The following is a 23,122-nucleotide window of genomic DNA, read 5'->3' on the forward strand; positions in this document are numbered from 1 at the left end:
GTAATTGGCAAACAATGTAATATCAAATGGAGAGTCACCTGTGAAGTGACACATCACATCCCAACTGTTATGTGAACACTGTTTGATCTTTGCCGGCCGTGGTGGTCTAGCGGTTATAGGCGCTCAGTCAGGAACCACGCGACTGCTACGGTCGCAGGTTCGAATCCTGCCTCGGGCATGGATGTGTGTGATGTCCTTAGGTTGGTTAGGTTTAAGTAGTTCTAAGTTCTAGGGGACTTATACCCACAGATGTTGAGTCCCATAGTGCTCAGAGCCATTTGAACCATTTTTTTGTTTGATCTTTTACATCAGCATGACTATCACCAAGTCATCAGTTAGGGTGAATGGGCATAACCAGAGTGTGTATACTGGAAACACACAATATCCTGTTGCAGATCATCCTCAACAACATGCCAGTCTTAACCTTGCTGCCTGTTTCACCACATATGCCATCTGGATTCTTCCCACATACATCAGTTTCTCAGAGCTCCGCCATTGGGAACTGCCATTGTACCGTGTCCTTGGTTCTCGCCACAACCTGGCCTTAATTTATGTTATTTTTTTTGGTTTCAGCATTTCTTCACAATAACTGTTACTTTCATCATTCCCTTTCAGTTTTCTATATCTTTCATTTACTGATATGTCTTTCTCCCATTCCTTGCACCTCTACCACATACAATACACGTAGCTTTCTGCTCTTATTAACTCATGCATGACGTTTTGGTGGTTATCTCTGTCTTGTGTATTCCTTCATTAAGCCCTCTGGTTTTCAAATCCTGGCTGACACAGTCCCCAACAATCAGTCTTTCCTTTTCACCCCATCCAGTAAGTCTCCTCTGACCTGGGGTTCTGGGCATCTTTTCTGAACTCTCCCCATTACCTAAACCTCACCAATCCTTTTCCTTCACCCCTTTTCCTTCTCCTTCAAGCCTTATGCCTGAAGAAGAAGCCACTGGCTCCAAAAGATTGCAAATTTAATTATCTTTAAATGTGTGTTCTCCTGCTGCCACTTGTTGATTACATTTTTTATCAATACAATTGCATTATATTTAGAGGTTCACTGTCATATATTCAAAGTACAAAGGTTTAGTTACTCTGCCTTGATCAATATTTAAGTTTTTGGAGCCTTTTTTAAAGCCATTTCTTCAAAATGTTACATAAAGAATTACCGTATCTGGCATTTGGAGATACTATCACCATTTTATCTGCCATAGAGGGAAAGGAAAGGGAAAGACGAAAGGATGTGGGTTTTAAGGGAGAGGGTAAGGAGTCACTCCAATCCTGGGAGCGGAAAGACTTACCTTAGGGGGAAAAAAGGACAGGTATACACTCGCATACACACACATATCCATCTGCACATATACAGACACAGGCAGACATATGTAAAGACAAAGAGGTTGGGCAGAGATGTCAGTTGAGGTGGAAGTACAGAGGCAAAGATGTTGTTGAATGACAAGTGATGTACAATGGGTGGCAACTTGAAATTAGCTGAGGTTGAGGCATGGTGGGTAACGGGAAGAGAGGATATACTGAAGGGCAAGTTCCCATCTCCGGAGTTCTGATAGGTTGGTGTCGGTGGGAAGTATCCAGATAACCCGGATGGTGTAACACTGTGCCAAGATGTGCTGGTCGTGCACCAAGGCATGTTTAGCCACAGGGTGATCCTCATTACCAACAAACACTGTCTGCCTGTGTCCGTTCATGCGAATGGACAGTTTGTTGCTGGTCATTCCCACATAGAAGGCTTCACAGTGTAGGCAGGTCAGCTGGTAAATCACTTTGATCGTGTACACCTTCTGGGTTACAGGACTGGAGTAGGTGGTGGTGGTGGTGGGAGGGTGCATGGGACACGTTTTACACAGGGGGCAGTTACAAGGGTAGGAGCCAGAGGGTAGTGAAGGTGGTTTGAGGATTTCCTAGGGGTGAACGAAGAGGTTACGAAGGTTAGGTGGATGGCGGAAAGACACTCTTGGTGGAGTGGGGAGGATTTCATGAAGGATGGATCTCATTTCAGGACAGGATTTGAGGAAGTTGTATCACTGCTGGAGAGCCACATTCAGTCTGATCCAGTCCCGGAAAGTATCCTGTCACAAGTGGAGCACTTTTGGGGTTCTTCTGTGGTAGGTTGTGGGTTTGAGGGGATGAGGAAGTGGTTCTGGTCATTTGCTTCTGTACCAGGTTGGGAGGGTAGTTGCGGGATGCAAAATCTGTTTTCAGGTTGTTGGTGTAATGGTTCAGGGATTCAGAACTGGAGCACATTTGTTTGCCACGAAGACCTAAGCTGTAGGGAAGGGACCGTTTGATATGGAACGGGTGGCAGCTGTCATAATGGAGGTACTGTTGCTTGTTGGTGGGTGTGATGTGGACAGATGTGTGAAGCTGGCCATTGGACAGATGGAGGTCAACATCAAGGAAAGTGGCATGGGTTTTGAGTAGGACCAGGTGAATCTGATGAAACCAAAGGAGTTGAGGTTGGAGAGGAAATTCTGGAGTTTTTCTTCACTGTGAGTCCAGATCATGAAGATGTCATTAATAAATCTGATCTGGACTCACAGTGAAGAAGAACTCCTTGGTGCATGGCCAGCGCATCTTGGCACAGTGTTACACCGTCCGGGTTATCTGGATACTTTCCACTGACACCAACCTATCAGAACTCCGGAGATGGGAACTTGCCCTTCAAATAACAGCAATATATAAAGAATAGATTGCTACTCACCTCATGAAAGAGGCACTGAGTCACAGACAGGCACAATGAAAAAGAAGTCAAGAAGTATTTCAGCTTTTGAACAAAGTTCTTCTTCAGAAGTAGAAAACTCACACACATTCACACAATCATAACTCACACAGATGTGGCCAGTCATCTCCTGATAGTAGCACTCCAACATGACAGTGACCATGTGTGTGTGTGTGTGTGTGTGTGTGTGTGTGTGTGTGTGTGTGAATTGTGGTTGTATGTCTTTTTTGCTTCAGAAGAAGGATTTTTTTTTTGAAAGCTGAAATATTTCTAGCTTAACAATATTATGAGAAGGAAAATCGCTAATCACCATGTAGCAGAGATGCTGAATTGCAGATAGGCACAACAAAAAGACTCTCACAATTATAGCTTTCAGCCATTAAGGCCTTCATGAACAATAGACAGACATACGCACACACACACACACACACACACACACACACACACACACACACACACACACACACATACGCAAACACAACTCACACACATGACTGCAGTCTTAGGCAACTGAAACCACACTCTCTTTTGTTGACAAAGGCCTTAACAGCTGAAAGCTATAATTGTGAGAGTCTTATGTTGTGCCTATCTGCAACTGAGCATCTCCAGTATATGGTGAGTAGTAACTTTCATTCTCATATTGTTACATTCCATCCTGGATTTTCCATTGTTTAATGTTTCTAGCTTACTTTTGCAATCTACCTGTCTGTGACCCAACAACTCCTCTATGTGGTGAATAGCAATCAGTCCTTTCCATATTGTTGTTATTCCATCCTGGAATGTCTGTTATTAGATGCTGAAGGAGGCTTATTTAAGAATCATTGGAGCAGTGGAGCAACCAAATGATTAATTTTGTACTAAGATCTCAAGTTGGCAGGCAGAGGTATGTGGAAATAAGTGGTAGCATGTTCTGTCATCTGGAAAATTTTAGCTCATTCATGTCATGTGTTCAGCTGTAAAATCTCAAAAGATGAATAAGTAATTCTCACTATATTTACACAGTGTGGACTGTAGATTATCCTTTCTTCAGTAATGTGGGATTGGTTAACAGTGTAATTATATTCTGTGTGTACTGTAGATCTGATACCTAACTTCTGCAGTTTCAAACATGCTGAGGGATTGGATTTTTCTTGTACAAGATCACCACCTGAAGGAATGCACAGAGCATTAACAGGTTTTAAAGCTAACTAAATTGTAGCTTAAGAAAGTAATTGTAGCAAGAATAACAATTATATAAAAAGAGTGATAGTTAAGTAATAAATGGAAGAATAGCTAAGTGCTTAAGAATCCAGAAACACATTACACACACACACACACACACACACACACACACACACACAAGTTTAGGCTCTGCTGCCCCCCTCCTGGATTTGAAACACAAATATTTACTAAAATTTGCCTAACATGTGGGCATGTTTTTTTTTTTGTCTGTGTAACTGTGTAATACTTAACTATGAGTTGCAAACCTGAAACTGTGCTTTTCTAAAAATAACAAAAAGAAAAACTTAATAACATGCCAAACAATAAATATAAATGCAAACAATTTGCATAATTTTCAGAAAGGTACCTGGGAGCAAAACACTGATTATTTAAATACAAAGAGATTTTTCTTTGCCCTGTCATTTGCAAACAAGTTTATGATTTCTTTGAAGTCCAGTTTCATTTTCAAATGTGATTCAATAGCAAGGACACCAAGATAACTATGATGATCATGTTTTTGTGATGTCCTTAAATAAGTACTTATGCTCTTACACTGGAAAATGACCTTTCTGTTGAGCTATTGGAAGCAGGGTTCCTGAAATATATTTGAAGAACTATGTTCTTACCTGGGTACACATTCTCAAAGTTGCTACCTTTTAGCTTGTTGCATAGTACTGGAAGAGAGTGTAACTCATTTTTAATCTTCACATCAGAGATATAGTTTTTGATGTGTAAACATTCAAGTATAAATGCCGTGTTTTCAAGATCTGAACTGTTGACTTGCCGAAAACTGGATGATGCTTGCTGGATTTTGAGTGGACTTAGCTTTTTCAGGTCTGACGAAAACATAGATGGCTTACTGAAGTCCTTATAAGAAGAAACTCCCTTGTTGAGTCCTGTAATTTATCCAAAATCAAAAGGAAAGATATCTGCATATCATTTGGTTTATTAGTTTTTTCAATGTCTGAACCAGATTCATCAAAGAATTTTTTGTTTTTCTTATTTTGTTGCTTTCCTGAACCTCACATTGTTGAATTACAGCACTATTACAAAAGGATCCCAATTTTTTCTGTCCTAGGTTCTTGAAAACTTCATATCTAATTATTATTTCTTCCAAGATTCCTACTAAAAAACTGTATAACTTCAGAACAGTGGCTACACCCATGTCTACTGATTCCAATTGCTGGGCACCACTTAGTGCTTTCTTCCTGTCGTTTTCTTCAGTGTTTATCAAAATATCACAAAGCACCATTCATCAATGACATGGTATGAATCGCATCAGAAGCAACTTGCCATTTGATTTAATGAACTAAAGCAAACTGTATGCAGTTGTCTGCGTGGAAATCATACAGAGTGCATATACTACACTCTCATGTTATAGGTGCATATGAGATGTAAAAAAATTAAATGAAACACAATGAAAAGTTAATTCATCATACGACTCACAGATGTTAAAAAATTCTGCTTATAAGAGATGTCCAGAAATTTTCAAATGTACATGTTTATGAACAGAAAAAAATGTATGTGAGTATTTTTTGTTAAGAGTTTTTAACAAAGTTAAGAATGCTTGTGTGGATGAACCTTAACCATTTTAACCACATTGTAACATAATTATTGGCTGAAAATTAAACATGTAAGAATGCCCTCTCATAAGCTGTAAGAAGGAAAAACTAACATCACTGTATCAGACTATCTCGTACCTGTGCTAATAGTATCGAGAATAAATGTCACTAAGTAACATACTTTGGCATTTTTGCCAGCTAACATTCCTCAGTGAGAGGGAGATTTAAATTATAGGAAGTTTTTGATGCCCATGGTTTTTATACAATTTTCTATAAATATTGCCGCCCCTAAAACCTTAAAACCTGCCACCCTGGACAGTTGCCCAGTTTGCCCCTCCCCCCTCTTCCCTCCCCCTCCCTAAATACAGCCCTGTGTGTATTACGGAGTCAGTTACTATTATAAGGTCAGTCACTTTGATACAAGGTTGTGCTCAGATTTTTATTTTCTGGTTTGATGGAAATTCAATGAGACATGACTGTTATAATGTTAGAGAAGAGTTTTTGAAAGCATGTAAATTTTTCATAATATTGTTATTATTTTCATCACAATTTCACAACCTGTTCACTGAATGTTATTGTTTTTGTATGTCCATTCTTGTGATTGATAGTCTTTGGGACTTTGGCCTTTCACTTACATAATACAATGAACTACCTGAAACTGTCATTTTTATATTATTTTATTATATTGCAACAAGTTTTGGTGATTTAGTACTCCATCTACAGGCCTATATGCATAAACAGTAATGACAGCATCATCAACTTACCAACCATGCAAATACAAAGACAGAATAAAAATCGAGGACAATACTATAGAATTGAATTTACAGTAATCATTTGATAAAAATCGACAGATACAGTCATTATCACATACGCAAAGTAGAATTGTATATACACAGTATACCATAACAAACTGTTACATTCCATCTTAGATTTTCAATTGCTTGATGACAAATTTCTGCTCTGTATATAGTACAAATGTATTATTTATTAATAACGTCAAACAATTCTCTATTTTTATTAATAACAGAATTAGCTAAATATTTCATGATTAAAAATTGGTCAGTTAGGTGGTACACTAAACAGAGAAATCCTGGAATAACGTACCAGTCTACAAAAATAAGTGTAGAAAATGATAGAAGACTGAAATAAACTACAATAGCTTCAGAAATAAGTAAACCAATGTAATATGCATCTGTGTGCAAGCAGTCCTTGTGAAAGGATAGCATCAACAATATCTAAGTGTCCGTACAAGTAAAGCTATCAAAATGACAATATAAATATATCCACACATCATGTCAAAGTTATAAAATGCTGAGCTGAAAACTGTATATGACCATATTTATGTCATATGCATAAAATGAAATCCAAGAACGTGTCGAAAGACCAAATGTAGAAAACCACCAACGTCATACCATACACAGAATGTACAAAACCCAAGATAAAGTTCAAGATTAAAAACATATATCCATCCATGTGCAAGTTTACCTTGCAAAAGGACAGCAGCAACAAAATCTTAAGTGTCAATAGAAATGAAGCTATCAAAATGATGATATAAATGTGACTATATATCATGTCAAAGTTATAAAATGCTGAGATGCTGACATTATAATATGTTATTGACTGGTTTTTACCTGGATACACAAGTTGTACAGAGGTGCATGTAAGGGATTGGCCTACACCATTACACATTTTGTGATGTAACCCAGTAGTGTATGATGGTTTCATACAGGTCTTCCATGTTTCTTTTATGACATAAGTATTATCTCCACATATCATGACTGTATTGTTGTTGGTTGCTTTACCTGGATAGGATTAGTGGATTACAGACACATTATTAGGTATTATACGATTTTTCATTGGTATCTAAGTTTTGGTACAACACTGGATACACATCGGGTTTTTCACCTTTGACGTTACTGACAACTTTGAATACTGATGATGAAAAATATGTGTTTTGAGATATTACATTTAAGTTTTACTTTATTATCATTGTTTAATTTGACATATTTGAGAAACAGATTCTGCTTATATGTTACCCTTAAAATGTCCTTTGTCGAATGGAACAGACTTTTTAAAGTTAATGTTACACATTAAGTGGTTAACTCCTTGGGACCTACAGCACATTATAGGGTAAAAAATTTAAAACAAAATAAAGTGGCCCCTAACTGAGAAAAATTAGCATACCCTGCTCAGCATTTTTTAAGGCAGAACATTGGTATTTTTATTCTGTGTTATGGCATCTTTTAGACGAAATTTGATTTTGAAATCTTTAACGGGTCAAAACCACCTAAAATTTTGATTTCAGGGAACCTTTCAAAAATAGGTATCCGAGATCACATATTTTATGGATGTCAAAGGAATTGATTTTCTACCTACAAAATAGTTGTGTCTGAAGCAGGTACAGGTAATTCACAAACAGCACTTTCGCATCTTCTTCTGTGGTTCTGGAATATCTGGTGGACAGGTTCTTCCTTAGAATCCTCATTGTCCCTGACTTGAGGTTCTGATTTAGGTTCTCATTCTACTTCGGGACATAGAATGTCTTTTTATTCCTCTTTGCAATAGGTTCTGATGTTTTTAAAAAGATAATCTTTTCATTGTCTTGTCATGCCTACTAGAATTACTGCAACAGGAAATGCAACAGGTCCATTTTCTCTGGAAAACTTGCAGTACACAAACTCATTTCTGTCAATGTCTATTTTGTAATGTACACTTCCTTTGTCACTAACGATGAACTCAAAGTGGATATATTTAGTTATGTGAGGCACTTTGTGAGCATTACTATTCATGACAATTAGCCAGTCATATATATTCACAGCAACTTCCCCTTTATCATTTCTAGCAGCAACAGCAGTGTTAACATGTGTTGTAGATGTAGGTTTTCGTTGCTACCATAATTTCAGCTGGTATCTTAGGGCTGCCAACTGCAAATTCTTAACATCTGAAGATATTTGTAACTCTTCTTTAAAAAGGACTACGTACCTTGTTTGGAATTATTGTATTTGGAAAACGTTCTCATTTAATACAAAGCTACACTGAGCTCTTTAAAATGCCTATGAAATTTAGGCAATATGTTTTGTGAAGCATTGTGTATGTAGCTGTGAGGTTTACAAAAGAGGCCTCTTCTCTGCCCAGTGTTATTTCCCCATAATGACAAGAAATCTGTTTTCAAAAGACAGATATTTATTGCTTTTAATGATGTTATTGACACCTGTTGCATACAAGCAACTTTCAAATTGATACAAGCGTGCATAGAATGAAGTCAGTTACTACTCTATGGTTTGCACCTCTGTGTTTTATAACTTTGACATGACACATAGGTACATTTATATTGTTATTTTGGTAGTGTTACCTATATTGACACTAACATTTTGTTGATGCTGTCCTTCTACAAGTTCAACTTGCACATAGATGCATATTTGTTTTTCATCCTGAACTTTATCTTGGGTTTTGAATATTCTGTTTATGGTATGACATTTTGTGGTTCTCCATATTTGATCTTTTGACATGTACTTGGACCTTCACTTTATGCATATGGCATGAATATGTCCATATATGCTTTTCACTTCAGCAGTTTACAACATCGATGTGGCATGTAGATATGTTTGTACTGCCATTTTGATCGCTTTTGTCTCTATTCTTCCTTTGCTTTCGCCTTTGGCCCGCAGTTTTCGCAGGGTCAACGTGGTTGCAATCAGACATGGCAAGCTTAATTTGAAGGGGTGGCTGGATGCCCTTCCTGCTGCCACCCTGTACCCCCCCCCCCCTCTCCATGGATGGAGTCAGTGTACCCCAGCAGCTGTCTGTGTCTAGTGTAGTGTGTGGACGTGTTTCAGATGTCTGTGAGTCATGTAACTGAGGTGGGATGTGGGGACCAGCCCAGTATTTACCTAGGGGGATGTGGAAAACTGCCTAAAAACCACCCCTCATCGTTAAGCCGCCATTCAGTTTTGATCCGGGGCCGGCGCACCTACCCTAGTCCAGGAAGCAGCACATTAGCGCTCTCGGCTAACCTGGCGGGTATAGCTTTATCTCTATTGCTAGTTAGATATTGTTTATGCTATCCTTTTACAAGGACTGCTTGCACATGGATGCATATTACTTTGGTTTACTTATTTCTCATGTTTTTGTTGTTTATTTTATCCATTTTCCATTTTCCATTATTTTCTAAACTTACTGTTGTAGACTGGTAGGTTACTTCAGGATTTTGCAGTTTAATGTATCATCTAACTGACCAGTTTTTAATCATGCAATATTTAGTTAATGATTTTATTAATAAATAGTACATTTGTATGATATATAGAGTAGAAATTTGTTTCTTATACTATGTATGTATAGTTCTGTATTAGGTATGTGACAGTGAATGTATCTGTTGGTTTTTATCAAATGATTACTGCAAAATCCCATTCTATAGTGTTGTCCTTGATTCCTACTTTGTCTTTAATATGTCTTTATATTTGTGTGGGAGGTAAGTTGATGATGCTATTATTACTGATTGTGCACACAGGCCTGTAGATGGAGTATTGAGTCATCAAAACTGGTTTCAGTATAATAAAAAAAAAACATCAAAATGATGGCTACAGATGTTTCATTTTATTATCGAATTTCACTGTGGTTGTATGAGGGCAAGGTGAAATGCTCTCAAACTGCAACAGAGGATGTATTAGTGTCAATGCAATTTTGTTTTTGTTGTGTTGGTTCCTGTTATGTAGTAACATAGGTAAAGTGGAAACTTCATCTGGAGAACTGTTTTATTTATAGGAATTTTCATAGCAGTTCTGTTTTGTGTGAATTACTATAATAATAATAATAAAGATTTTATTGTCTTTAGGCCATTACAGCAATTGACAACGTCAAATGAAGTTACAATTTATAATACAGTGTGATAAGGTATTGACTACTGAAATATTTTAGCTTATATTACAATAAATGTACAGTGGGTCATCTGTTGGATTACTGCATTTTACAGTTGAAGAATTCATTGATATCATAGAACGGGTGGGCAATAAACCATTCATGCAGTCTTTCTTTGAATGTATGTTTAGGAAGATCCTGTATGGCATGTGGCAGCTTATTAAATAGCTTGTGCCCTGTGACTTCATAGCTATTTATTGATTTTGATAGTCTGTGGTAAGGCGTGTATATGTGTTTGATGCTTCTTGTGTTGTAACAATGTACATTTTCTCTACGTTTCACATCTTGTAGGTTCTTCTTCGTAAAGATTAAGACATTGTATATATAGAGGTTTATTACAGTCATAATTTTTTGTTTAGTAAATAAGGGTTTGCAGTGAGCCTTATGTGAAGAATTTGTAATTATCCTAATGGCTTTCTTCTGCAATAATAGGATGTCATGTATATGACTACAGTTACCCCACAAGATAATGCCATAGGATATTATACTCTGAAAAAATGCAAAATAAGATGATCTGATGTATGTTTCAGGTACACAATTTCTGAGTTGTCTTAATAAATAAATTACTCTGAAATGAATAAACTGCAATTCTATCCCAGCATAAATTTGTTTTGCATGATTTATTACCAACATAAAATTTGGTGAAAGTTTGAAGAGTCTGCTTCATCATTTTCAACAGTTAAAAATAGTTTACTGAATTTGTATATGCAGTATAAATCTCTTGTAAATGGTTCACACAAAGGTGGTCACAATGGTACAACCATATATGTACACATTTTGAAAGCTAGCTCTGTTTCTGATTAATATGGTTCATTAACAATATGTTCCGAATAGATATATAATTATCTGTATTCACCATGCAATCAGTGTTTATGAAGAACTCACTGAGGACAGCATATTGTGGAGAAAACACCACTGACTGATGATAATCACATATGGGGTTATGTAAGATAATAGTGTCTGATTTAAGTTTTTCTCTCTTGCAGAGTCTTACACGGATGAGGCTGATGTTGCACATTGTAATTGGTTTTCTCATTGGAACTTTGTTCTTTGGAATTGGAAATGATGCTGGACATACACTAAATAATTTCAGCTTTTTGTATTTCTGCCTTATGTTCATCCAGTTTACAGCTTTCTCGACCATGAGTTTAACATGTAAGTAGACATATTAAAATAAACAATGGAAAATCATTTGAAACAGATAGATATGCATGTTCCATCTGCAAAATTCGCTTGTATAATGAAACAAAATCCCAACATGCAACAAATGAAAGCATGAGATATGGATATTCTTCCATCATTAATTTGTCATATTTATACATTCACTTGATTACTCTTCAAAACAAAGCTTCAAAATCTGTAATGTATCAACAAAGTTGTTTTCTTTTCATGTGCTTTACTAGCTAAACTGCAGTGTTGTGGAATAAATAGCACTGTATTACAAATAATTAATTCTTATCTAAATAACAAAAGACTGTTTGTGTCAATTCAAAATAGGCATTGTTACTTGAAGCAAATCATGTTTGGTGTGACTCAGGGCTCTGTCCTTAGACCATTCTTCTTCATTGTTGCAATTAACAGTTTGCCACACTATATTTGGCTTCAGTGAGTCATCTGCTATGCAGACAATACAGCTTTAATCTCCACAGATGGAGATATGTCAAGGTTACATCAGAAATCACAGGATACTCTCTCCATAACACTAAACTGGTTCTCATGTAACAAACTACAGTGTAATCCAGAGAAAAGTCACCATCAGACTCTGTAAAACTGCTTGGAACACAAATTGATTTCAAACTAAACTGGGAACCTCACATTAACCATGTCTGCAAAAAGATATCATGGGTGTCCCGTTTCACATGGAAAATATCCGATCTAGTGAGTACTAAATATCTTAGGACAACTTACTTTAGACTTTTTCAATATCACTCATGTCATGTCAGTGATGTACTACACATTGAGCCAAAGATGCTATGAATAATGTGAAAGGTTTGTCCAAGGGAACACTGATGTCCTCTATTCACTAAGAATATATTGACAGTGATGAATCTTTATACCTAAGCACAATTGATATATACTAAAAACAACATAACACCAAAGAGAATATAATCTGTCATGACACTAGGAACAAAAATAGTGCTGACAATGCTAGGCACAGGCTGACAGAAACAGGCAATGCTCACAAAGTGAACAGTTTGAAATTTCTTAGTAAATTGCCACATTCTCACTCAACACACCTCTTAGTAATTTTAAAATTAAGTTGTATAACTGGTTAAAAGTGGAAAATCCAGTATGGTGTAATGACAATATTATGAAAAGGATAGATCACTACTCGCCATATAGCGGAAATGTTGAGTTGCAGGCAGACGCAACAAAAAGACTAATAAACATGTAAGTTTTGGCCCCAAGGTCTTCTTCTGAAATAGAGATCATAGAGACACACATTCACCCAAACTCAGAATGTGAGCTGTGTTTGTGGAAATTCGTATGGGTATGTTGTTTATTTCAGAAGAAGGTCTTCTAACCAAAAGCTTACATGTTTAGTAGTCTTTCTTTTTGTTCTTGTGTACCTGGTGGGGCAAAATGAATTCACTTTATTGCAACATAAAAACTAAACCGTAACTCATATGACTCTGTTATAGAGCACATCCAGCAACAGAATAAAATAAAAGAGAAAACATAAGTCAGTGACTGCGCCAAAGATAATGATTAAAAAATAGTAATCACTAACATGTAGCATTACAGCACAGATAACACTGGCAGGTATTTAGATCATTAGGGCGAGAGGTGCTTGTTCAACTGGGTGTGTGAACAATGTAGCTTCCGGGATGGCAGTCTTCAGCTTGGTAAATGCCAACTTGGCCTCACTATTCCACTGGAGTTCATCTTTCGGCTTCGGTAAACCATGAAAGAGTTTATTCAGTGGTGCAGCCAGGAGGGCATGAGTGTGAACAAATCAATGGTAAAAACTGATTACACCAAGATATCATTGTAATTCTGTAACTGTCATAGGCTGCAGAAAATTAAGTATAGCTTCTACTTTTCCTTGCGGTCATCTTATGCCATGTGCATTGATAGTATAGCATAGAAACTGTACTTCAGGTACTACAAAGATGCATTTCAGTGTGTTGATAAGCTGAGATTGTGGAGTTATGTTCAATTGGGACACAGAAGATCCGTCACTCAGCTGATGCAACACAATATGAAACATTAGTGATTGTTGATTTCCACATGAGTGACTGTCAGAAATCACGTTGAGGTTAAAAAAGTAAACTGTAACTCATATGACTCCATTACAATGTGCATTCAACAGCAGAACATATATATAAAAACAAAGAGAAAACATAAGTCAGCAACTGCACCAAAGATAATCACTAAAAAATAATAATCACTTGAGCATTGCATTACACCACACATAGCACTGCACTTCAAGACAGTCCATTCTACAGTTTAAGAGAATTCTTGGATATTACACTTGTAGTGTAGTAATTGAGTTTTAAGATTATGATTGCAATTCTGTAAAGCTAGTTCACGTATGATAAATGACTTGTGCATGTAATGTGAACATTAACTAATATAACTAATATAGTGATTTCTATTGTATCGTGTCATCAGTGAAAAACCTGTTCCACTACATATGGTCAATGAAAATAAAGAATCTGAATTTGAAACTAAAGACTCTTGCAGTTTTCAAACTTTGTTTAATCTGGATTAGAAGATTAAATGAATGTAACTTTCTAAAACAATGAACCCTCTATGTGGTCAATGGCAGTCTATTCTAATTCATTTCATTGCTGTTAGTCCATTCCAAATTTTCTATTGTCTAATCTAATCATTACTGACACCACTCATGTTCTTAACCTTCTAGCCCAGAAACTGTAATGTTCACTGATGACACAAGCATATTAATGAGGGGTCCAAACTCAATCTTTCCAAACAGAGTTCAGATGATAGTTGATAAGGCATAAAATTGGTTTGCAGCTAATAGTTGAAGTCTTAATCTCACAAAGACTTGTATCATGTAATTTCAAAGAAATGGAAATAGCCTGCTAACACCAGAAGTAGACATTAATAGTCACACACTAAAAGAAGCGCTTTGTATAAAATTCCTTGGCATCTAGTTGGATAACAAGTTAAAACAGAGCTAATACGTAGGTAAACTAATTGAGAAGCTGAGTTCAGTGTGTTTTGTCTGTAGCAGTATCTCTCATTGTATTGATCTAAAGGTGAGGATTGGCATATTTTGCAACTGTATGCCCCCTGTTGTTTATGGAATTACCTTCTGGGGTAATGTGCATCAAATAAATAAAATGTTTATTCAGCAAAAGTGAGCAGTGAGAATATTGTGTAAAGTAGACAACTGTACATCTTATAAAAGCCTTTTTAAGGATCTTGTGATTGTCACACTCCCTACCAGTATATTTACACCTAAATTGTCTTGTTGGTCTTAATAAAAATCCACTTCAGCAGAACTGTGAACTACACAATCACTGTACAAGACAAAAAATAGTTTTCATTTAGACTTTGCCTGCTTGCCTAAAGGTGTGAGTGGATTCATGTACTCCACAGTAAAGATATTCAATGAGCTGCCATGTAACAAAGAAATATCTGAGAATCATAACCTGTTGAAAAGAAAATTAAAAATGTACGATGGGAGCCACTGTTTCTGCAAATTATTTGAATGTTTGGATTCAGGGATTCAGAAGTTCTGTTAAATGCGTGGAAAGTAGCTGCGTTCACTGCAGAACTGCACAGCAAGTAGTAATTTACTGTAAACAGGCATCAGTAAAGATGTTGATAACTACTTTATTTGAAAAACACTGAAGTAATAAGCAGATCTTAAGCTACCAATCAGAGTGTCACTGATGATCTAGAAGTTATTGACTGGGGTATGGAGCCATGTCAGCTCCAGTGCCACGGCCAGATGCATTAAGTTTCTCAGTTGAGGATCCTTGGCTTGAATAACACATCTCAATGTTGTCACACAGATTCTTGATTAGGTTTAAATCTGGGGAGTTTGGTGGCCAGGGAGTATGGTAAACTCATCCTGGTGCTCTTTGAACCATGCACATGAACCATGCACATGCATTGTGAGCTGTGCAACATGTTGAATTGTCCTACTGGTAAATGCCATCATACTGAGGAAAAACAAACTGCATGTAGGGGTGGACGTGGTCCTCAAAGAGACATATGTACTTGTGTTGATCCATTGCGCCTTTCATAATGATGAGATCTCACAAGGAATCCCACAAAACATTTCCCAGACTATAATGTTCCCTCCTCCAGCCTGGACCTTTCTGACAGTTGTTGAAGGGTGTTTACTTTCAAATGTTTCATGCCATACACACCAAGGGCCATCTGTCCAATGGAGCAGAAAATGAAATTCGTCTGAAAATACCACCTGCCACCACATAGTTGATGTCTAGATGCAGTATTGGTGTGCAAATTACAGCCTTTATCACCAGTGAACAGCAGTCAGCATGGGTGTATGAACCAGAAGCCTGCTGTGGAGGCCCATGCACAGCAACATGCCTTGAATGGTCATTGAAGAGACACAATGGTAGATCCTTGGTTCATCTGCATGGTCAGTTGCTCAATAGTTGCACATCTGTTTGCCTGTACACATCTCCGCAGCTGTCATTCAGCCCTGTCATCTATGGTCTGTGGCGCACCATAGTTGCTTTGGCACAGGTTTGGATAGCACCATTTTGCCATGCATGATATACTTTAACTACGCCATCATGCAAACAGTTTACAAACTTAGGGATTTTTGAAATGCTTCCACCCTTTGAAAGCCAGTGATCATGTTCTTTTGGATATCCCATGAATTACTCCATATCTGCATTACAACAATGACTGCACTGTTTCCAAGCGCCTACTGGCACTGAGCTGTGTGACCTGTTGAATTGTCCTGTGGATTGTTATTGCAAGCTGACATTGAATGTAGGTTGATGGTCACATTATTGTGACTGGACCATTTATGACTGAGTAGGCAACAGCTCATTTCAAAGTAGCAGCTTTCTTTCTGATGTATTTTTATTAATTTTGACTAACATAAGCATGAATGGCATTAAGGAGGTTAGTAACAGTTTATTAATGTTTAACAGAAAACACTTATCTAATGTTCTGCAAATATGTGTGTATTACCTTCTTACCTGTGTGACTTTCTAAACTCTACATTAAGATGTTCCACAGAATGCTTCACTCAATGTTTACCATCACATTTCAAGAACGACATGTTCTTCACACTGGTCAAATTAGCATTCTCATAAATGTTCCTGATGTCATCGTCCCTGTTATTTCATAATCTTTCTTTCTTTTTTTTTTTTTTTTTTTTTTTAAAAAATATCTTTCTTCACAGAACTCAAATCACAGGAGACATCACTGAACCCTGGACTTTGATGGGAAACCCTAGTTACCTGGTAATTACTTACCACAGGGTTCATTAAAGGTTCTGAGATTGTCATCCCATGACTACTATTCAACTACAAGACCATAATGTCTTCTCAAAATCTTCCTTCGTACACTTAGCATACACCTTACGCCCCATACTATCAACCTGTTTCTGAACTTCTGGGGTTGTCTGAAAGCAACCAGGCTGAATGTATCAAACTTAATATTGTCTCTGGATCATTTTGCTGATTTGGAAGGCATGGCTGCAATCCAGTCCTCTGGTCTGGCCAAGATTACTACAGCAGACTGCATCTCATAAAACTGCTAATGCATCTTGCAGTATTGCCAAATCAGCTAAAGGTTTCAAGATAAGCTGCACTTTTACCATTAGTCCATAGTGGTAGTGACAATTACTGCATTTCCAGAAGTGACCAGCATCATTTCTGAAGTGAGCTGTACTACAACATCCCTCAGGAAAATAATGCTGATATTTCCCACACTCACTGCCATTCCTAATGATTCTGCATCAGTTTGCACACTTGTTCATTGTGACACTGAAGATAGTTAAAAAGTTTCTCTCAAAGAAAGGTTGACACAAAAGGCATTTCTAAATTTAATTTTTGATAAAATTATTTGAAAATAATAATTATTTAGCAACAGTTGCTTTATGTAATTTAGGTGCAGAAAATTATTCATAAAATATTACATTTACAAAATTTCTAAGCACAATTTATTTGATCTTAAATGTCAACTGGTGAAAATTTTAGAATAGAAGCATACATTTACTGCCACAGAAACTGACATTAGGTTAGTTCAGAACATACATTATATGTAACTAATGTTACTCTTAACCAGTAACTGCACAAATTTACTGATAGCTTTGTAAAAATAGATACTAAAACTTATCTATGTAGAATAACGTTGTTGGGCTGTGTTTTCTCACTATAGCAAGTATTATCTGCTAGATATGGAAATGCTACTATTTCAGTAGATGTAAATCACTGTAAATCAATTTATGTAACTTTGAAATTGTGGACAGTAGTATCATAACTATTGATTTAGCTAATCTGAGGAGCAATCTATCCACATGTTATGTTTCTCACTCTCATGTTAGTTTCCTACCAGTAATAAACAAAGAAACCCTCTGTTTTCCATTATGAAGATAAGGCTTCATCCATTCAATAACAATGCCTTTAATGCTGTAACACTTCCAAATAGAATTTTGTGGCCAAGGCTTTGGCAAGGTCTCAAAATGTACAACACGTAATTCATGTTGGTAATATAATTTCCTGAAACACTACACTAACATTTCATTTCCATTTTTGGATTGTCTTTGGACATTATTTGTGCAGTCACTAAATTATAATTTGAGAAATACTCAGTAGACTTATTTTTGAAACACAAAGAAAATGAAATAGTATCTAACTTTTCCTAGAGAATCAAAGCTGAATTGGACTGTTGCCCAGTCTGCTTAGTATATCCTCTCCTTCTGTTGATCTTGCAGCAGCAGATTTGATGTCTTCTTTTCCTAGCGAGGCACCAGAGGACATAACTGCATGACTTGTTTATGTCTCAGCTGCAACCAAATTGGGCAGTTGGTGTGATGAAATCTGATTTCATATGAGCAGTTTGCAGCTGATTGGAAAGGCTACGGCATAAGTTACTTGCCATGATATGTTGCGGCGTATACAAACATTCAGACAGTCACCTGAGAGACGATGACAGCAGTATTGTAAGCAGAACAGTACTCACTTCTTTAGGGGAAACTGAATACATTAACGCAGAAGCATAATGTGTCCTTTGAGTCATTATGTGATAGGATCCAAATGAACAAAGTCCAGTCATGTGAGCTAATGTAGAATAAGGAAGACAATAAGATGCTATGGCAAGAAGCCAAGAATAGGGCTCTTGCTTTATTTTTGTGCAGCATTCCTACCAAAATGTTGGGCTGGAGAGTCCATCTGATTTGGTCACATCTAATACGATCGCCACAGTAGATACAAGTGCTGATCAACAAAGACTGAGACTGACTTTTTCCTGTAGCTTCCATGATAGTTTCCTATCTGTACCAAGAATGTATGAAAAGAGCGGCTTTATATGTATGGTGTCCATAGGCACCATACTCGCATATTAGTAGGTTGGTAGTAATGCTCTATTCTCTAGACACTCATTGCATTTCGCTTATCAAACAATGGAGGTGATGTGAGAGGAGCAGTATGGTGCAATAAAATCCTGTGTTTGTTTAAACTATACAGCGACTGAAACTTACAAAATCTGCAGCAAACATATGGTGAAGATGCACTACCTCATGCAAAAGTGTTTAGGTGGTTCAAAGACTTCAAATGCGGCCAACTTGTCTGTGTTAAGCCAAGGTGGGACTGGTGTTTCGGCTTCTGATGTGACTGAAGTTAATGTCAATGTAACTGCTGTGGTTATTTGTGAGGACTGGCAGATAACATTACTTAATCTCAGTGAGATGTTGAAAATTTCATATGCAAGTGTCTTTATGATTTTGTTGATCATCTCCATATGTCCCATGTCTGTGCTCGTTGGGTGTTGTGTGTGTTGACTCCAAACAAAAGGCTTTGCAAATGGAGACAACTTGTGAGGTGCTGTCTCTCTTTGGTGATTGAGGGGATGCATTTCTGGAATTGGTGATGAATCATGGGCACATCATTATGATCCTGACAGAAAACAAGTGAACACAGTATGGAAATCGCCAGGTTCTCCGACACTAAAAAAAGGCAAAAGTTGTTCCATCTGCAGGAAAAGTGATGGTAAGCACATTTTCTGATTCTCATGGAATGATTTAGCAGCATACAGTTTTCCCTTGCACTACTGTTACAGCAGTAGACTACATGTCAGTATTAGCTAAACTGAAGAAGCACATTGCTGGGAAAGGACCAGAACTTTCTTGGAATGGATGGTGACTTCATTATGACAGTGTGCGGCTTCATGTCACAAATCAAGTCACACAGTTTCTGGAACAGTTCAACATTACGTATGTATGGCATCCATCCCTGATATTACACCTAGTGATTATTTTTTTCATCACTAAAAGCAAAACTTTCAGACATTTGATTCAAGAACTCTGAAGCAGTACTCAAGAAAAGTGAGGTGATTCTCAAGGTCCTGATAAGGAATGGGCTGTACCATGTGTTCAAGGACTGGTAGAGATGCTATAAAAAGTGCATTCAAGTAGGAGAGAAGTACAGTAATAAACATCTGTGAAAAAATGAGTCTAGTCTTTCTTGATTAGTTCTTGTGTAGTGACTAGGGGTGTAGTGACTGCCATGTGATTGCTTCAGTAATAAAAGCCACAGGTGTGGACATTAGGGCCATGTCAAACAGCATTATCATAGCCAAAATGAGGTGTGGACATTAGGGCCATGTCAAACAGCATTATCATAGCCAAAATGCTACAATTGTAGACAAGTGGGTCACAAAACATGGGAGTGTGCAACAGCTAAATCAGTATCAGCAAAAGCATTCATTAAATGTCAACAGGAACATATCAGCCAAAGGAAAATGTTCTTGATAAAGTGTAGTTCTGCATGAGTAGATGCAGAGACAGAATGCTGCTTGTGTAGTTTCATTGGTGGCAAGAAACATAGGTTTGTAGTAGATACAGGGGAACATGTAATGGTCATTGCATTAGATCTCTTGGGTAGAAAGAGACAATGGTCTCTGTGTTACAGGTTACATGGAGTTACTAATAATGATATAAGTTCATTGGAGGCCCCACTGCCCAAATTTAGCATTAGTGCTGAGACATTTTTTTGAGCACTGGAGGTTTTTTCACAGGTTGGTAGAGGGTATTCTGCAATTGTTGGGTTTGATTTCCTTATTGAACATCGTACTGTAATAGATCTTTCATGGCATACAGTTGAGCTTGAAGGGATTTTTTTTTTTTGCTATGTGATCTGCATTGTATATATGCATACTAAAGATGGGTTCCCATTATAGTGTATTGTCAGTGAAAATAGATGGGTCTTTGTGGTACAATGATACGATACTATGTGTGGTTGAGCCACTGAAAATAATGGGCATTTAGATACACTGCATTGTTTTGTACACAGAAGCATAGCATGCATAAGTAATGTGAATGATGAATGTATGGTTCCATTTAGCATAGAAAATTTTGGTATGGATGATGCAAAAGGCTTAATGTTTGCCATATTGGTTGTTTTGGATGAAGTAGGTCATGTACTTACCACAGCTACAAGCATACCACTAATGATCCCACATAACATGAGATAGTGGATCACCTGCAGGGCAGTGACTGGAGAGCTATGGAAGCACTACTGTTACAGTTTGTTTAACACACAAGGTCTATTACCTGTGACCTTGGTTATCCAGCGCTACATATCAACAGGAAGTAATGCTCCTGTATCGTATACCAAGGCAAATATAACCACTCATCAACTGACAGTTGGTAGAAAGTATCAGATAACCCAATTATAGTTCCTGGTGGGCACCTGTTGTGGTTCTGAAAAAAATGATGGATGCCACCAAAAAATGGCATTTTTGTTGCAACCGTAGATACCTGAATGATAGAACCACCACCATCGCCTATCCATTACCTAACACCATGGAGATGCTTCCTAACTCAGGCAGATGCAAATACTTTTCTGCAACTGATTTGTTCAGTGGTTACCACAGGCTGGAGATAGTGCAAGACAACAGAAGTAAAATAACTTTTACAGTCCCATGGGGGCTTTTTCAATATCACACGAAGCTATTTGGGCTTAAAATTGGACCAGTCACATTCCAAAGTTGCTAAATGTATGGCCTAAAATCTGGAAAATGCATGTCTCAATGATATTATAGTTTTCTTGGAAGATGTGAATGAACATGTAAAATGGTTGGACGTGTATTTAATAGACTAAGGGCAGTACATCTTATGCTAAGTATTGAAAAAGGTAGTTTTGCAACAAATCAGGTCAAGTACTTGGGACATGTTATTAGTGAAGAGGGTGTATGAACTGATACTTGTTTAGTGTCAGCAGTCTTAGAATTTTCAGCCCTTCAAAAAGTGAAATGGTTACAATCTTTTCTGGGTTGTGTAGCTATTACCATAAGTTTGTTAAAAACTTTGTGTGAATTGACCAGCCATTATTATCTACTGAACAAAGAGTTAAATATGAATGGCTCCTGGAATGTTAGTGTGCCCTTCTGGCATTAAAAAAAGCATTAACCAAAGATGCGGTACTAGTGTTTCTTGATTTTGACAAAGAATTCATGCTTCCCTGTGATGCTAGCAATAGTGCTCTTGGTTGCATTCTCAGTCAGAATGTAGATGGCAAAGAGCATACTATAGCATAAGCATCTTGACAGCTAAACAGAGTGTTAACACAATTACTCCACCACAGAGAAGGAATTGTTGTCAGTGATTATGGAACTATTTACTTTTGATGTTACGCATACAGACAAAAAGATGATGATTCATTATGTTAGCAGCCAACATACAGCCTGGGACACTTATCTTGAGTTTGTGGTTGGCATGTACAATTCTAGGGTCCATACTGGAACTGGTCTCTCACCTTACAAGATTGTCTACTAAAGGAATATGCCATCTCACTTTGACCTGGCACATTGAGTCAGTGAAAGAATTTTCAAAAAGTGTATGCTATAGAAAAAGCTTGATAAAGAGGGTCAGTGTGTAAAAAGTGATTTTCTTTTTTATATAGTAACTAAAACATTTACTAAAACTATAAACTTTCAGAACAGATGTAGCCTTTATTTATGTCTGTTAACATATATTTTATAGAGGCACAACAGATGATAAAAGAAGTCTTCATCTACATCTACACTCTGCAAACCACCTTAAGTGTATGGCAGTGTTTTTCCCTAGTCCATTTGTGTGTGGAGAGTGAGAAGAGTGACTGTTTAAATGCCTCCATGTGTGCTGTAATTAATATAATCTTGTCTTCATGATTTTATATGAGTGATAAATAGTAGGTTGTACTATATTCCTAGAGGAATCATTTTAAGCAGGTCCTTGTGAAACTGTAAATAGGATTTCTCAGGATAGTTTATGTCTTTCTTCCAGAATTCACCAGTTCAGTTTCTGCAGCATCTCTGTGATATACTCTCCCATGGATCAAACAAACCTGTGAAAATTCATGCTGCACTTCTCTGTATAGTTCAGGACTTCCTGTTTTATTTGGTGTGGGTCCGGCACACTTGACCAATATTCTAGGATGGTTCATACAAGAGATTTTTAAGCAACCTCCTTTGTAGACTCTTGCATTTCCCCAGTATTCTACCAATAAACCAAAATCTATCACCTGCTTCACCCACAACTGAGACTATGTGA

At 37.2% G+C, this 23,122-nt stretch overlaps 1 protein-coding gene across 1 annotated transcript in view; it reads left to right on the top strand.

Moving 5' to 3' along the window:
- The window catches only part of LOC124619595 (ATP-binding cassette sub-family G member 1-like), a 341,578-nt gene that overhangs the window by 310,245 nt on the left and 8,211 nt on the right, over positions 1 to 23,122 (top strand). The window contains exon 8 of the mRNA XM_047146098.1: positions 11,397 to 11,565. Within this exon, the coding sequence (XP_047002054.1) occupies positions 11,397 to 11,565 (169 nt within the window). The remainder of the gene's footprint in view (positions 1 to 11,396; positions 11,566 to 23,122) is intronic.

Source organism: Schistocerca americana, chromosome 6 (assembly GCF_021461395.2).
Source record: "Schistocerca americana isolate TAMUIC-IGC-003095 chromosome 6, iqSchAmer2.1, whole genome shotgun sequence".
Lineage (NCBI taxonomy): Eukaryota > Metazoa > Arthropoda > Insecta > Orthoptera > Acrididae > Schistocerca > Schistocerca americana.